Here is a 17,686-nt window from a genome sequence, read left to right as displayed (position 1 = left end):
GGAAATGACCATATTTCAATGTCAAATCAACGTCAGAACCTGACATTGAATAAACGTCCGCAAAAAGCATGTTGTTTTAACATTAATTTGTATTGTAGAATATTGGTTGGGAAATGACCAAAGTTCAATGGTCAAATCAACATCAGAACCCGACATTGAATAAACGCCAGCAAAAATAATGTTGTTTCTACGCTGTGTTTGTGTTGCAGAATCTTAGTTGGGAAATGACTAAAATTCAATGGTCCAATCAATGTCAGAATGATAAATGGGTTATACTTGTATAGCGCTTTTCTACCTTCAAGGTACTCAAAGCGTTTTGACACTATTTCCACATTCACCCATTCACACACACATTCACACACTGATGGAGGGAGCTGCCATGCAAGGCGCTAACCAGCACCCATCAGGAGCAAGGGTGAAGTGTCTTGCCCAAGGACACAATGGACGTGACTAGGATGGTAGAAGGTGAGACATTGTTTAAATGTCGTCCAAAAGGTATGTTGTTTCAACGTTGTATTTGTGTTGTAGAATATTGGTTGGGAAATGACCACATTTCAATGGTAAAAACAACATCAGAACCTGACATTGATTAAACGTCATCAAAAAGCATGTTGTTTCAACATTAATTTGTGTTGTAGAATATTAGTTGGGAAATGACCAAAGTTCAATGTTCAAATCAACATCAGAACCCGACATTGAATAAACGCCGGCAAAAATAATGTTGTTTCAACGTTGTGTTTGTGTTGTAGAATATTAGTTGGGAAATGACCAACATTCAATGGTCCAATCAATGTCAGAACCCAACATTGTTTAAATGTCGTCCAAAAGGTATGTTGTTTCAACGTTGTATTCGTGTTGTAGAATATTGGTTGGGAAATTACCACATTTCAATGTCAAATCAACATCAGAACCCGACATTGAATAAACGCCGGCAAAAATAATGTTGTTTCTATGTTGTGTATGTGTTGCAGAATATTAGTTGGAAAATGACCAATGGTAAAAACAACATCAGAACCTGACATTGATTAAACGTCATCAAAAAGCATGTTGTTTCAACATTAATTTGTGTTGTAGAATATTAGTTGGGAAATGACCAAAATTCAATGGTCCAATCAATGTCAGAACCAGACATTGTTTAAATGTCGTCCAAAAACATGTTGTTTCAACGTTGTATTTGAGTTGTAGAATATTGGTTGGGAAATGACCAAAATTCTATGGTAAAATCAACGTCGGAACCTGACATTGAATAAACGTCATCAAAAAGCATGTTGTTTCAACCTTGTATTTGTGTTGTAGAATATTAGTTGGGAAATGACCAAAGTTCAATGGTCAAATCAACACCAGAACCCGACATTGAATAAACGCCGGCAAAAATAATGTTGTTTCAACGTTGTGTTTGTGTTGCAGAATATTAGTTGGAAAATGACCAAAATTCAATGGTCCAATCAATGTCAGAACCAGACATTGTTTAAATGTCGTCCAAAAGCATGTTGTTTCAACGTTGTATTTGAGTTGTGGAATATTGGTTGGGAAATGACCAAAATTCAATGTTAAATCAACGTCGGAACCTGACATTGATTTAACGTTGTCAAAAAGCATGTTGTTTCAACGTTGTATTTGTGTTGTAGAATATTGGCTGGAAAATGACCAAAATTCAATGGTCAATCAACGTCACAACCTGACATTGTCTAAAAGTCGTCAAAAAGCATGTTGTTTCAACATTAGGTTTGTGTTGTAGAATATTGGTTGGGAAAATAACCAAAATTCAATAGTCAAATTAACGCCACAACCTGACATTGAAAAATTGTCGTCAAAAATTTTGTTGTTTTAACGTTAGGTTTATGTTGTAAAATATTGGTTGTAAAATGACCAAAATTCAATGGTCAAATCAACGTCACAACCCAACATTGATTTAACGTGGTCAAAAAGCATGTTGTTTCAACCTTGTATTTGTGTTGTTCAACATCGGGACCTAACTCAACCAGTTCTCAACGTTGTTTTCACGTCTTGTGCCTGCTGGGTAAAATTCCACCCAAACATGAAATAAAGTCAAATACAAATAAGTAAATCAATTCTACATCTACGATATGATTGCAGTGTTTCCCATAAACTGCCAAGATACCTGTGGCGGTGGGGGCGTGGCTATGGGCGTGGTCACCATGACATCATCGAGTAATTTGCATAATTTACTACAATGATATGATTTTCTCTAAAAAGGCTCAAAAAAATGTATACTTACTAATTAATAATAACAGTTTTGTTTTAAACATCCATCCATCCATCCATTTTACAATATAATTACAACACTTTATGTACATATTTATATACAGATTTGAACAATAAGTTATTCACTGAAATATATTTATTAATTGTGGTTCTTACAAAAAATATATCTTATAAAATATAAAAGCTAAAATGTCTCTTAAAGCTCTGCCCCTTTAATTAGTGCATACTAAATAATTTAACTTTAGCCTACTACTACAAGCATATTATTTACCAGCAACATAAAGTGAAACAGAGGCAGAGGTGTCCTGCCACAGTCAGTAACAAATAAACAGAAAACAGTAGTGGTCAAATACAAATAAGGCAACAAGAGAAGTATCCTACATTTCTCTTTTGTAAAGTAAATGTGAACAGCCGATATGGGCATCTACATCCACTATATGATTTGCCTGAGAAGCTGGACAGGACAACAACAAAAAAAATTAATTAAAAAAAAATAAAAAATTTTTTAATTTGTGGCGGACGTAATTCTTTCGTGGCGGGCCGCCACAAATAAATGAATGTGTGGGAAACACTGGATTGTGAGTGCATGGAAACTATTAAGAATTGTTACAAATACCTAGGTTCCATTCTAGAGGCTAACCTTTCCTGTGATAAAATGGCAACCAAGGTAATCAAAAAGGTTAACCAACGAACGAGATTTCTCTACAGAATTTCCTCTCTGGTCAACAAAAGCACCTTGAGGATTCTGGCGGGAACTCTCGTTCAACCCTTTTTCGATTACGCATGCACCTCCTGGTACACTAGCACCTCCAAAACCCTCAAATCTAAACTCCAAACATCCCAGAACAAGCTAGTCAGGTTACTTCTAGACCTCCACCCCAGATCCCACCTCACTCCTACCCACTTCTCTAAAGTGGGCTGGCTCAAGGTGGAGGACAGAGTTAAACAACTTGCACTGAGCCTAGTCTATAAAATCCGCTACACCTCCCTGATACCAAAGTACATGTCAAACTACTCCCTTAACGTAAATGACCGCCATAACCACAACACCAGGGGATGGTCCACTAACCACGTTAAACCAAGATTCCGAACTAACAAAGGTCTTAACTCATTCTCTTTCTATGCCACATCAATGTGGAATGCACTCCCAACAGGTGTAAAAGAAAGGGCATCTCTATCCTCCTTCAAAACCGCAATAAAAGTTCACCTCCAGGCAGCTACAACCCTAAACTAACACCCTCCCCGGATTGCTAATAATCAAATGTAAACAATCAAATGCAGATACTTTTTCTTTTTCTTATGCCTTCTGATCTCTCTCTCTCTCTCTATGTCCACTACTTGATGTCCATACCCCCCCCCCCCCTCCACACCCCTGATTGTAAATAATGTAAATAATTCAATGTGATTATCTTGTGTGATGACTGTATTATGATGATAGTATATATGATAGTATATATCTGTATCACGAATCAATTTAAGTGAACCCCGACTTAAACAAGTTGAAAAACTTATTCGGGTGTTACCATTTAGTGGTCAATTGTACGGAATATGTACTTCACTGTGCAACCTACTAATAAAAGTCTCAATCAATCAATCAATAAGAATCGCGATTAATTCGAAAAGATATATTTTTAAAATTGTAGCCAAATAAGGTGTGCACCTTGCAGAGGCTGTAGATGATGATGAGCGTGGCCCCCAGGAAGTAGCTGCTGGAGGGGTCTTCTCCCATGATGTACTTGTACCACAGCTGGACTGGCACCAGCGCACGAAACAGCTGACTCAGCTCCTCCATCAGCAGGTAGAACTTGCCCTGAGAAACAGCAAAGTTGAATAACATCTCATCTTTGAAGGGGTCCTTTTTTTATTTAACTTGACATCCTCTCTCTGGGAAATCAACTTTGAAGACGAAAATGTGCCGGAGAAATGTGCTTCAGGCCGCTCTTTCTATCTCGCAGCGCGGATTTAAAAGCTTTAAAGCGGCCGGCTCGTAGCACAAACATGGCCGCCGTCCAGGTTGGCGAAGGAAATACTCTGGTGGCGCCCTCCACCTGCTCTGCGCTAACGCCACGGTGGGGAGGGGGAGTCAGCAGACGTTAAGCAAAAAACAGCGGCGGACTTCTTGGCGGGTCTAAGGACTTCCTGACAGAGATGGATGGCTGTGGGCGAAGAGGCAAGGAAGACTTTCTATTTCATCTTCCTTATTGTCCCCGCAGCCTCCTGTCCCACCGTGGCCATCATCACGCCCACGCCGCAGCCTCCTGTCCCACCGTGGCCATCATCACGCCCACGCCGCAGCCTCCTGTCCCACCGTGGCCATCATCACGCCCACGCCGCAGCCTCCTGTCCCACCGTGGCCATCATCACGCCCACGCCGCCGCCTCCTGTCCCACCGTGGCCATCATCACGCCCACGCCGCAGCCTCCTGTCCCACCGTGGCCATCATCCCGCCCACGCCGCCGCCTCCTGTCCCACCGTGGCCATCATCACGCCCACGCCGCCGTCTCCTGTCCCACCGTGGCCATCATCACGCCCACGCCGCAGCCTCCTGTCCCACCGTGGCCATCATCACGCCCACGCCGCAGCCTCCTGTCCCACCGTGGCCATCATCACGCCCACGCCGCCGCCTCCTGTCCCACCGTGGCCATCATCACGCCCACGCCAAAGTCTCGCATTTCAGCTTTGGACGGCGGCCAAGGAGTTGTCGCGTTTCTGCTTTTTTCACCCGCCATTCCTTTGTCCACACAAAAATAGCTGCGATAACATATTTTAAAAGGGGTGATATTTTCTACATGTAAAACTCTTCCTTGTGGTCTACCTAACACGTAACGGTGCTGCTTTGGTTCATGTCAGAATAATTGTATCTAAGTTATCACAAAACTTTGCGTTTCAATGAGTTCCCGGCGAGCAGACAAAAGCTGTCTTTGACCTTACCAATCAAAAGGCTTGTAAAACTCCACTGTGTAGGATGGGAAGCGACATGAAGGTGTCGGTTTCTTTGATCTATTGTGATCCACAGGAAGATTTTGTCTTGACCCGAGATCTACAAAGCGGAGAGGAAGCAGCACCTGACCCCCCCTCCAGGCACCTTTCCTTTGAACTGTTTTGTAACCAAAGGCGACGGCTGTTTACGACCCCCCTCCCTTTAGAAACAGCTGTTGCCATGTAATCAGGGAAAGTCCTAATAAAAGAGGAGGCGTACAATCTCCCAGTGCCACCCACACCGGTTTAAATGTTACTTAGATATTAGGTTTCACTATGTAAAAGCACTTTGAGTCCATTGCAAACAGTTAATAATAAATAGGTAAGTGCTTTTTTTTTTTATGCCTAACGTTCTTCTATGTTTGACTCATTTGACGTGGTCAAACCTTTTCTAAGATTCCACGCTACAAAATAATAAAAGTATGTACAATTTTTGCTTGTAATGGATCAAATTATATCTGTATCGGCCAATACACAAGGCTCTGATATCAGTATCGGATGTAAATGGAGAGATAGATAGATAGAGAAAGAGGTAAATAGAAAAAGATAGACCTATTTATCCAATAATGAGGTTTTTTTGGGTTACAGAGCAGGTTTTTTTTTGGTTTTTTTTACAAAGAGTAACAGAAGTAAGACGTAATGAAAAACTAATAATATTATGTAATGCAGTGTTGCATCATGAAGTGATGGCACAGGGTCAGAAGGGGGCTGAGAAGTACTCTGCAATACAACATGAATGAGGAAGCGTGCACTGCAATTCCTTTTTACACTATTTTTTGGTGCCTTTTTTGCCCAGTCAGCAAGTTGCATGGAAGCGATGATGAATGAAATCACATCAAAGTATTCATTGCACTGACTCATGCTTATCTGGAAGAGTTTCCCTTTCCATAAGACTGGTAGGCTATGTTTACATTTCGCTGGTAGTTTACAGTGAGTTGTCGTCGTGGCCGAGTCCTTCCACAAGTCAGTGGAAGATATGAGTGTCCAGCGTCTACGAGCCAGTCTTGTTTTTATGGCAGGTTTATTGCAACACAGACACACGGTGTGTCATTTAACAATACACAAAAAGTTACAATTATATATTTTTTGAAATTTACATCCAAGTTATGATTATATTTGAGGTTTCTGAAGTGATTAATCATTTTTAAGAATTTAAAAAATACTTTTTAGGCTATCTCAACACACACACACACACACACACACACACACACACACACACACACACACACACACACACACACACACACGAGCACCCTTTGAGGAAAAGAGAGAAAATTTGAGTAAAAGAGGGGAAATTTCAGGGGGGGGGGGGGGTGAACATTTAGAAAAAAAAGAGATGAAACTTGAGAAAAAGAGAAAAATTGAGGAGAAAAAATTTGGAAAATTCAGAAGAAGCAATGAAAATTGAGGGGGAAAAGAGGAAAATTGAAAAAAAAGAGGAAAATTGAGAAAAAAAGAAGAAAATTGAGGGAAGAAAGAGAGGAAAAATTGAGGAAAAAAAAGAGAAAAATTGAGAAAAAAGAGGAACCTTTTGAAAAAAGAAAAAAATTGAGAAAAATAGGAAAGTTGGGAAGAAAGAGGAACATAGAGGGAAAAAAGAGGAAACTTGAGGTAAAAAGAGATGAACATTTAGAAAAAAAAGAGATGAAACTTGAGATAAAAAGAGATTAAACTTGAAATAAAAAGAGATGAAACTTGAGATAAAAAGAGAGGAATGTTGAGAAAAAAAGAGAGGGAAATTGAGACAAGAAGAGAAGAAAGAGAAAAATTTAGGGGAAAAGAGCAAAATTGAGGGGGAAAGAAGAGGAAACTTGAGGAAAAAGAGAGGAAAATTGAGAAAAAGAGGAACATTGACCAAAAGGGGAAACTTCAGAAAAAGATGAAACCTTAGAAGAAAAAAAGAGGAAAATTGAAGGGAAAAAAATGAAAATTGAGGAAAAAAATTGGAAAATTGAGAAAAAAAGAGATGAAAATTGAGGGAAAATGAGATGAAAAAGAGATGAAAATTTAGAAAAAATAAGAAAATTGGGAAGAAAGAGGAAAATTGAGGGGGAAAAAGAGGAAACTTGAGGTAAAAAGAAAATAATTTTTTTGAAAAAAAAAGAAGATGAAATGTGATATAAAAAGAGATGAAATTTGAGGGGAAAAAGGGGGAAAATTGGGAAAAAGAGGAAAATTCAGAAAAATATTTAAATTCAGGGGAAAAGAGATTGAAATTCAGGGAATAAAATGGAAAACTTGAGGGAAAAAGAGATTACACTTGAAATAAAAAGAGATGAAACTTGAGATAAAAAGAGAGGAATATTGAGAAAAAAAGAGAGGGAAATTGAGAAAAAAAGAGAAGAAAGAGAAAAATTTAGGGGAAAAGAGCAGAATTGAGGGGGAAAGAAGAGGAAACTTGAGGAAAAAGAGAGGAAAATGGAGAAAAAGAGGAACATTGACCGAAAGGGGAAACTTCAGAAAAAGATGAAACCTTAGTAGAAAAAATAGGAAAATTGAAGGGAAAAAAATTGAAAATTGAGGAAAAAAATTGGAAAATTGAGAAAAAAAGAGATGAAAATTGAGGGAAAATGAGATGAAAAAGAGATGAAAATTTAGAAAAAAGAAGAACATTGGGAAGAAAGAAGAAAATTGAGGGGAAAAAAGACGAAACTTGAGGTAAAAAGAAAATAATTAAAAAAAAAAAAAAGATGAAATGTGATATAAAAAGAGATTAAATTTGAGGGGAAAAAGGGGGAAAATTGGGAAAAAGAGGAACATTGACAAAAAGAGGAAAATTCAGAAAAATATTTTAATTCAGGGAAAAAGATTAAAATTCAGGGAATAAAATGGAAAACTTGAGGGAAAAAGAGATTAAACTTGAAATAAAAAGAGATGAAACTTGAGATAAAAAGGGAGGAATATTGAGGAAAAAAAGAGAGGGAAATTGAGAAAAAAAGAGAAGAAAGAGAAAACTTTAGGGGAAAAGAGCAAAATTGAGGGGGAAAGAAGAGGAAACTTGAGGAAAAAGAGAGGAAAATGGAGAAAAAGAGGAACATTGACCAAAAGGGGAAACTTCAGAAAAAGATGAAACCTTAGAAGAAAAAAAGAGGAAAATTGAAGGGTAAAAAATTGAAAATTGAGCAAAAAAATTGGAAAATTGAGAAAAAAAGAGATGAAAATTGAGGGAAAATTAGATGAAAAAGAGATGAAAATTTAGAAAAAAGAAGAAAATTGGGAAGAAAGAGGAAAATTGAGGGGAAAAAAGAGGACACATGAGGTAAAAAGAAAATAATTTTTTTGAAAAAAAAAAAGATGAAATGTGATATAAAAAGAGATGAAATTTGAGGAAAAAAAGGGGAAAATTGGGAAAAAGAGGAATATTGACAAAAAGAGGAAAATTCAGAAAAATATTTAAATTCAGGGAAAACAAGATTAAAATTCAGGGAATAAAATAGAAAACTTGAGGGAAAAAGAGATTAAACTTGAGGGGGAAAAAAGGATGAAACTTGAGAACAAGAGATGAAAATTGAGAAAAAAGGAGATAAAACTTGAGAACGAGAGAGGAAAATTGAGAAAAAGTACAGCATCGGCTCGGTATCGCCAATACTAGCCTGAATTTTACTCGGTATCAGATGGGAAATAAAATCAGTGGTATCAGTTTTCATAGGCCAGTGTTTTGGTATACAAGTGTGATCCATCCAATATACAAGTGTGATCCCGTGTATCAGTGTGCACAACATGTGTCCAAACCAAGGATCCAACGCATTGATGACTCAGCCTCTTTACTTACGTACGATTGCAAAATAAAGCACTAAAGGGCTAAAGTTGCGTTTGCTGTGGTGCACGTAGATGCTCAGAAGTGGAGGTGGATCACAAGAATATGCAACAACTATGTGTTGTTAAGATTAGCAAAAAGGGAACAAGAACATTTCCTCTTTTCTACACTCTTACTACGCTTGTGATATTTATGGAAAATATCATTCTTCTCCTGAGGGACATAATATCCTCTTGAAGTACACTAACTCCACCCGCAGACTAGGAGTCAAAAGAGGTCTATTAGGGGTGCACCACAATTATCTTGCCGCCATCTTTGTTGTAGTTTTTAGCGCTTCCATAGCGAGTCTACATGCACCGTTTGTTGACAAGAAGATATGACAGCCATTCAGTCTCTTTGTTGAGGAGAGGTAACATAATTAGATTCAAAAGAACTGGCATCAGATCCGGCCAATTCCCCGCCGCTAACGGCTAAAGCTAACAAACACGGCTCCATTGGGAACCCTCGATGTCACACGTTGCTAGGCAACAGGCCCCGCCTTTTAAAAAGCGCACACGCAACTTCTTTTAACTGCATATGCAAGATATTTGAAGGTTGTTATTTTGTTTTTTTAAAGTCACATATTAATTACTTTCCCTAGTAATTAATTACATTTATTAAAGAGTAATTCCGCCTGTAATTCAATTGCTTTTTTCGTAAAGTAACGAGTAACTATCAAGAATTCCTTTTTAAAAGTAATCTCCAGACCACTGCCCACAACAAGAGGATAGAGAAAAATAAATAATTTATTGATAATTGCGGACTCGCGCAAAGCACTTAGGGTACATTTTCATACCTTATATGGAGATGAGAGGAAGTTCCAAACGGAAGTATCAAGGAGGGCAACATTGTTTGATAAATATCTCCGTTGGCCCCCTGTCTTTATCCCATTCCGCACGGGGACACCAACCCTGGTCGCCCGTGTGAGAAGCGAGCCCGCTGACCACCGAGCTAAAAGCTATAAAGCTTCAAGCAGCTAAAATGCACCAAACATGAATAAGTGCTGAGAGTGTTTTGCATTTCTCCCATCATGCTTTGTAATGGATTTAAATGGGTGTAATTTATATATTTTTATGGTGGGAAAAAAGGGGAAAAAAAGAAAAAAATGGAAGGAAAAAAAGCGAAAAATTTAGGAATAAAAAGAAATGAACATTTTGAAAATGATGAAAATTTCGATAAAAAGAGATGGAACTTGAGAAAAAGAGAGATGAAAATGGAGGGAAAAAAAGAGGAAAATGAAGGGAAATAATAGAATAAAATTGAGAAAAAAATAGGAACATTGAGAAAAAAAGAGCTGAAACTTAAGGAAAAAAAGAGAAAAATTGAGGTGAAAAAAGAGGAAACCTGAGAAGGAAAAAAAAAGAGATGAAACTTGAAGAAAAAGGATGAACATTTTGATTAAAGGAGAGGCAAATTGAGGAAATGAGAGGAAAATGTATGAAAAAAAGAGATGAAACTTAAGAAAAAGAGAGGAAAATTGAGGGGGGAAAAAGATGAAAACTTGAGGAAAAAGGATGACAATTTTGATTAAAAGAGATGAAAATTGGGGAAAAGAGGAAGATTTAAGAAAAAAGAGAAACATTTAGAAAAAAAAGGAAAATTGAAGAAAAAAAAGAGAAAAATTGAGAAAAAAAGGAAAATTGAGAAAAAAGAGAAACATTTAGAAAAAAAGAGGAAAGTTGAGGAAAAAGGGGTAAATTGAGAAAAAAGAGATGAAAAATGAGGAAAAAAATATGAAAATTGAGAAAAAAGATGAAAATTTAGAAAAAGTACAACATCATATAGGTATTGCTGATACTATCCTTAATTTTACTAAAAAATCAGTGGTATCGCACATCACTAGTACCTCAGTTTTCATAAGCCCCATTTTTGCCTGTGTTTTCGTATACCATCGTACAGCCAAGCAATCTTTTTTTTTTTTTTATGGTGCATGGATGTTTTTTATAATATCCAAAAAGTTGAGTGAGCAGGTTGTGTTATGTGTGACCATGTGTGTTGATATCACATTAAAATATCACTTTTTTTTTTGTTGCACCATGACTAGGGAAGGTTGTTTGCATTGGGTCATACAAGTAAATAATGTCTCGCGGGCCAAATTGAAGACGTCGCTTGGGAACCATATCTGGTGTACCAACATGGCATCGACGATACGGGATTATTATCAACACAAGTGAAGGGGCCTTAGACAAAGAAATAGCGAAATAGTGTGATTCTCACCCTGGATTTGAAGGCCAGGAGGATCTTGGGCAGAAAAAGGACAAAGCATTTGAGGGCGATGGTGGCGAACTTAAGGACAAAGTCGGTGATGCCCACCGCCCAGACCAGGTCAAAGAAGTCAAAGTTGCTGAGGTTGGGCTTTGAAAAGAAGAGGCTGGAAGACACAGACAAAGCACAATCAGCAGCGTCACCGTGGACTGTGACGGGAGCACACAATGCATGACAATCACGTGGTAAAACCAAAGAAAAACGGTCCAAACAAAACCAAAAATACTCACAAGAAAAGCAGACAAGAACAGGAAGTCTGCCGACAGAAAGAACAAATGAAGACAAAACTGAATCCAAAGTAAACGATGATCCGGGTGAAGAGACTTACCTTTTGTAGAGCTCCTCCTGGCTGAAGGCGTAGTAAAGGTAGGCCATGTTGCCACAGAGGAACAACATGATCCACACAGCAACCATCATGGAGCGCTCCTCCTGAAACACGTGCAAACTTACAATTCATCCCAAAAATCAAGACTCTGCTCCTCCCGTTTCTCTTCCCACACATGCATTTATTTGTGGCGCTACCTGCACGCTTCTGAGCAGTTTGGACTAAGCTTCATTGACAAAGATACAACAACAAAATAGCACATTGAAACAGAAAGAAAAAAGAGGAGAGGAAGTGAACATACTGTATGTATTAGTCAGGATTCAATCATCTTTGCTTCTTCCTACTCCTTTTCGGACATGTTGTAAAGAGATATGTGTTGTATCATAAGTAGGGATGATACTCGAAACCGGTTTCCCCGGTTGTTCGATAAGAAAAGAACCGAGTCCTCGGACTCGAATCCCTTTTTGAGAACCGGTACCCGTTATCGAGACCACTATAGTAAAGAAAAAGAGTTGGTTCTTTATTCGAATCCCTCGGAACGAATCCCGTCCCGACCAGAAATGCCCCTTGAGACATCACAAGAATTGACGTCACGTAGCTCAGTCATTAGGCGCAGATAGGGAAAGCAGGAAAAACAATGGAATAATAAAGTTCTAAACAATATAATCCAATGAATAACTTTACAGAGAGATTTGAGCAGGGTACAAACACATGACCAACACTTTTACGACCAACCGGAAACATAGCAACCAGGCTAGCACCGCACCTCCTTTACGGCAGCTGTCACAACGTTCTTAAAACAACCGCAGCACATACATATATATACAACACATCTCCCTTTTTGAACTTTTGTTTTTCTTTCCTTGTAAACGTTACAAAATCACACTGTAGATGTGTTGTCTGTCTAATTATAAATAATGCAGACGAGGCGTGTTGGCTGAGTTCTTGACGTTTACTTTCACGCGTGGCGACATGCAACAACACTTTTCGGGGCTACCGCGCATGCTCGCCACTCCCGTTGCATGCTGGGTAGTGTAGTTGTTATATTCCCTAGCTCAGGGGTCGGCTACCCGCGGCTCAAGAGCCGCATGCGGCTCTTTAGCGCCGCCCTAGTGGCTCTCTGGAGATTTTTCAAAAATGTATGAAGAATGGAAAAAGATGAGGGGGAAAAAAATCTATTTTTTTGTTTTAGTATGGTTTCTGTAGGAGGACAAACATGACACAAACCTCCCTAATTGTTATAAATCACACTGTTTATATTAAACATGCTTCACTGATTCGAGTATTTGGCGAGCGCCGTTTTGTCCTACTAATTTTGGCGGTCCTTGAACTCACCGTATAGTTTGTTTACATGTATAGCTTTCTCCGACTTTCTAGGACGTGTTTTATGCCACTTCTTTTTCTGTCTCATTTTGTCCACCACACTTTTAACGATGTGCATGAGTGCACAAAGGTGAGTTTTGTTGATGTTATTGACTTGTGTGGAGTGCTAATCAGACATCACTGCATGACTGCAAGCTAATCGATGCTAACATGCTATTTAGGCTAGCGACATATTGCATCATTATGCTTCATTTGTAGGTATATTTGAGGTCATTTAGTTTCCTTTAAGTCCTCTTAATTAAATTTATATCTCATGACACATGTAATATGGCTTTTAATTTTTTGCGGCTCCAGACAGATTTGTTTTTGTATTTTTGGTCCAATATGGCTCTTTCAACATTTTGGGTTGCCGACCCCTGCCCTAGCTCATAACATCACATCTTTCCCCCTATAAAGAAATAATGTTAACTCAATAAAGTGTATTTCTTTTTTTTAGCTTTAACTTTTCATTTTTTAGCATTGTAACCACATTTGCAAACAACTTTTCTCTTCATATAATTTTCTTTCAATAAAGATATAAAGTGCAAAAATGTCAAAGCATCATAACAAACAGTTATGTTCCAATAGCAGCAGAAGTGCACTTTTTGGAGAGCTGTATTATTTCCAGTTTTGTGCCCAAGGGACTGATTTTATTTAACACTATATTATTATTTATACACCTATAGTGATCACAGAGACAGCTTGTTTTTGTGTTACTGTATATATTTGTTTTTATGAAAAATCCCACTTAATATACTTTGGGTAACAACAGTCAATTTTTATTTATTTTATTTTTTTAGGGGGGTAACAGTCAATATTTATTTATTTATTAGATTTTTTTTTTTTTTTTATATAATAAAAGTGAGCTTTTGTTAAACCAAATATTGTGGTTTTTTTTCCATAAACAACAACCTATCTGGACTCCATAAGAGAATCGATAAGGAATCGGTTCGATAAGAGGATTCGATAATAGGCTCGAACTCGATAATTTCTTATCAAACATCATCCCTAATCATAAGCGTGTTCATCTTCTAAATAAACTCAACCAAAAAAAGATATGTATTTATTTTGAAGTTGACGTCTCTATTGTCCTCAATGACAGTGCAAACATGAGAGTTATTTAGTACAAGTGCAGGGGAAATAGATTCACATCCAAACTGTAATTCTTATTTATGCCGATTTGGAATCGATCTATAATTTTCTAAATTTGATTAAATGTGTTTATGCTAATTTGGTTGCCGACGTATGTTGTGACTAGAGATATGGCCGATATATGCGTTAAAATGTAATATCGGAAATTATCGGTATCGTTTTTTTTATTATCGGTATCGTTTTTTTTTTTTTTTTTTTTTTTTTTTTTATTAAATCAACATAAAAAACACAAGATACACTTACAATTAGTGCACCGACCCAAAAAACCTCCCTCCCCCATTTACACTCATTCACACAAAAGGGTTGTTTCTTTCTGTTATTAATATTCTGCTTCCTACATTATATATCAATATATATCAATACAGTCTGCAAGGGATACAGTCCGTAAGCACACATGATTGTGCGTGCTGCTGCTCCACTAATAGTACTAACCTTTAACAGTTAATTTTACTCATTTTCATTCATTACTAGTTTCTATGCAACTGTTTTTATATTGTTTTACTTTCTTTTTTATTCAAGAAAATGTTTTTAATTTATTTATCTTATTTTACTAATTTTTTTAAAAAGTACCTTATCTTCACCATACCTGGTTGTCCAAATTAGGCATAATAATGTGTTAATTCCACGACTGCATATATCGGTTGATATCGGTATCGGTAATTAAAGAGTTGGACAATATCGGATATCGGCAAAAAGCCATTATCGGCCATCCCTAGTTGTGACGTATTGTGTCATTTCCGGTTGTTCTGTTTTTAGCGCTGCAGCTATTGATTATTTTAGTAATCAAGTAGTTTGTTGGAGTAATGGGATAAAACAAACCTTATTAAAGCCTCAATATGTATTTTGGGGACAATAGTTGAAGTTCATGTATGCATTTGCCATAACCTGCATTGCCTTCTATTTACCTTCTTTGACCGACATTTACCTTGTTTACCTTCTATATTCATTGTTTAACCTTTTATGTACTTTCTTTTTACCTTTCATTTTACCTTCTATATAACTTATTTGACCTTTTATGTAGCTTTCAACGCCTTCACCGCTGCTTAATTCCTCCGGGGTTGTGGGGGCTGAGTAGCGCTTTATAGCGGCAGCCGGCCTCCATGGCCCCAAATCCCCCCCACTCTGTGCGAGTTGTTGTGATGACATGTACCATGTTTATATGTGCCATGCTATGTGAGGTTTTTTTTCCTGACTCAGTCTGGACCCCTCCTGAGGGTCCAGCCTTAGACTGATATTTTTCTTACTCTTCCCCCTTTCCCAATGTCACCTTTTTCCCACCTTTTTAAGGAGCGCTGTAAGTGGCTGATCCGTTGGCGGTCCCGTCTTGTCCCCCTGTAACGTATGTCTGCTCTTAGTGGGATTGTGCCGAAAATGTAATTTCAGTTCTTATGTGTCTTGTGCATGTTAAGAATGGACAATAATAAAGCTGCTGTCTGTCTGTTTTTATTGAACTTTTGTATCTTCTATTTAACATCTTTTACCTTTTATTTTACTTCTTTTACCTTCTATTTTAGTTTGTACCTTTTATTTTCTATTTAACTTGTTTACTATTTATTTACCTCCTGTTTAACTTTTTTTTTACCTTTTATTTAAGTTATTCTATCTTCTAAACTACATTGACCTTTTATTACCTTCTTTGACCGCTGTTTACCTTGTTTTATTTGAACTTCTATATTCCTTTTCTACCTTTTATTTACCTTCTTTTACTTTCTACATAACTTTTTTTTTACCTTTTACTCTCTAGTTACCTTATTTTACCTTTTATATACTACTTTTACCTTCTATTTACTTAATTTTACCTTTCATAATCTATCATTTACTGTTTATTTACCTTCTATTTACCAGCTTTTACTTTTTAGTTACCATGTTGTACCTTCTTTGACTTATTTGACCTTGTATTTACCTAATTTTTTTCTTCCATTGCCCTTTTTCCACATTATTTGACTTTTTTTTTGCCTTCTTTACCTTTAATTCACTCCTAGTAACCTCCATTCACATTTTGTTGCCCTCTAATTATTATTCACCGTCTTTACCGCACACTCTTGGCATTCTCTCGATGAGCTTCAAGCACACCTGTGAAGTGAAAACCATTTCAGGTGACTACCTCTTGAAGCTCATGGAGAGAATGCCAGGAGTGTGCAAAACAGTAATCAGAGCAAAGGGTGGCTATTTTGAAGAAACTAGAATATAAAACATGTTTTCACTTTTTTAGTTAAGTACATAACTCCACATGTGTTCATTCATAGTTTTGACGTGACAATCTACAATGTAAATAGTCATGAAAATAAAGAAAACACATTGAATGAGGGGAAGGTGTGTCCAAACTTTTGGTCAAAATGCCAAATATGGGCATATGACACCCCTAGTATGTAGCCGTATTTACCCTTAGTGACACTTGGTGCTTGAAAGTGGAGTTGGCGTAGGCGAAGGTGCTGGCCATCCCCACGCACACGGCGATACCTGCCACACAAACCACAACATCAGCGGGCACGGAAGCCACGTTGCAACATCGTGGCGCCGCTTTACCGAGCTTATGTTGAAAGCAGACTTTGGCCAGGAGGATTAGGATGAAAGGGAAGCCCCTCTGCAGCCAGGTGACCACCGCCTTCAGCTCCGACAAGGCCGGCGCCGGCGTGGACGGGTCCTCCTGGCCGCCCTCCTCCCTGGAGCCGTGCCTCTCCGAGCCGGCCGCCGCGGTGGCCTGCTGGAGCAGCGAGGGGGTCCTGTGCTGCAGGGGCGGGTGGTGGAAATGGTGGTGGTGGTGGTGGGGCGGGCGAGGGAGGAACGGGGCCACCTCGGTGCGGCGGGTGCCGCCGCCACCGCCGCCTTCTTCCCGTGACGACGCCGTCATCTGGATGAAAACCTCCGGGGGAGAGCCCAGGACTAAAGTCGCCGCCTGGAACTGGGCAGAGGAGACGCCGCCACAGGGGACCCCCACCAAGCCGGAGAAGATCTGCTGGGGGGACGTGGGCGAGTCGGGCTTCAGGCAGTCGAAGGCGCCGCCCTCATCCAGGCTGCTCTCCGATCCCAAGGTTTGGCTACGGCTCCTGAACACACCAAACCATCATCATCATCATCAGTCCATTTTTTTCTTGGAGGTAAATACATCCGGGGCCCACCTTTCTGAGGGCATGCCATCCGTGTTGCTGCTATGTCTCCTCTGCATGGCACCCCGCCTCTCAGCACATGCCCTGATAGAAGACACTATCTGTCATATATACATGATTTAAAGCAACCATACGTCACTTAAATGTACCTTAATGTGTTCGAGGAGTCTCCCTCCGACGCTTTTCATTGTTAATTGGGTAAGATAGCTTGATTGTTGCTGTGACCGACGCTTTTCCGCTCAAGTGTTTTTGTTTTTTTGGCAACTTCCGGGGTGACGTAATCACGTTACGACGAATTTACAGTTATGATTGGCAACTTACAACCAAAAAGCTGTGAAAACGAGTATTATTATTTCTCAATTGTTTGTAAATGTTATAAATAAAGGTTTGTAAAATAAAAAAATAAAATAAAAAAGACTGTCAACTTCCGGGGGGACGTAATCACGTTACGACGAATCACAGCTATGAGTGGCA

General features: G+C 38.6%; 1 protein-coding gene across 1 annotated transcript in view; it reads right to left on the bottom strand.

The window, feature by feature from the left end:
* rnft2 (ring finger protein, transmembrane 2) overlaps nt 1-17,475 on the bottom strand; it is a 47,941-nt gene extending 30,466 nt beyond the window's left edge. The window contains exons 1-7 of the mRNA XM_062025226.1: nt 17,362-17,475; nt 17,225-17,296; nt 16,632-17,152; nt 16,489-16,565; nt 11,595-11,695; nt 11,219-11,372; nt 3,887-4,036 (exon numbers count right to left, since the gene is read on the bottom strand). Of these exons, the coding sequence (XP_061881210.1) occupies nt 3,887-4,036; nt 11,219-11,372; nt 11,595-11,695; nt 16,489-16,565; nt 16,632-17,152; nt 17,225-17,271 (1,050 nt within the window). The 5' untranslated portion in view covers nt 17,272-17,296; nt 17,362-17,475. The remainder of the gene's footprint in view (nt 1-3,886; nt 4,037-11,218; nt 11,373-11,594; nt 11,696-16,488; nt 16,566-16,631; nt 17,153-17,224; nt 17,297-17,361) is intronic.
* Between the last annotated feature and the right edge of the window lie 211 nt (nt 17,476-17,686).

The sequence above is a fragment of the Entelurus aequoreus genome, linkage group LG17 (assembly GCF_033978785.1).
Source record: "Entelurus aequoreus isolate RoL-2023_Sb linkage group LG17, RoL_Eaeq_v1.1, whole genome shotgun sequence".
Lineage (NCBI taxonomy): Eukaryota > Metazoa > Chordata > Actinopteri > Syngnathiformes > Syngnathidae > Entelurus > Entelurus aequoreus.
The sequence above is the reverse complement of the archived record's forward strand: the minus strand, read 5'-3'. Positions and strand labels throughout refer to the sequence as shown.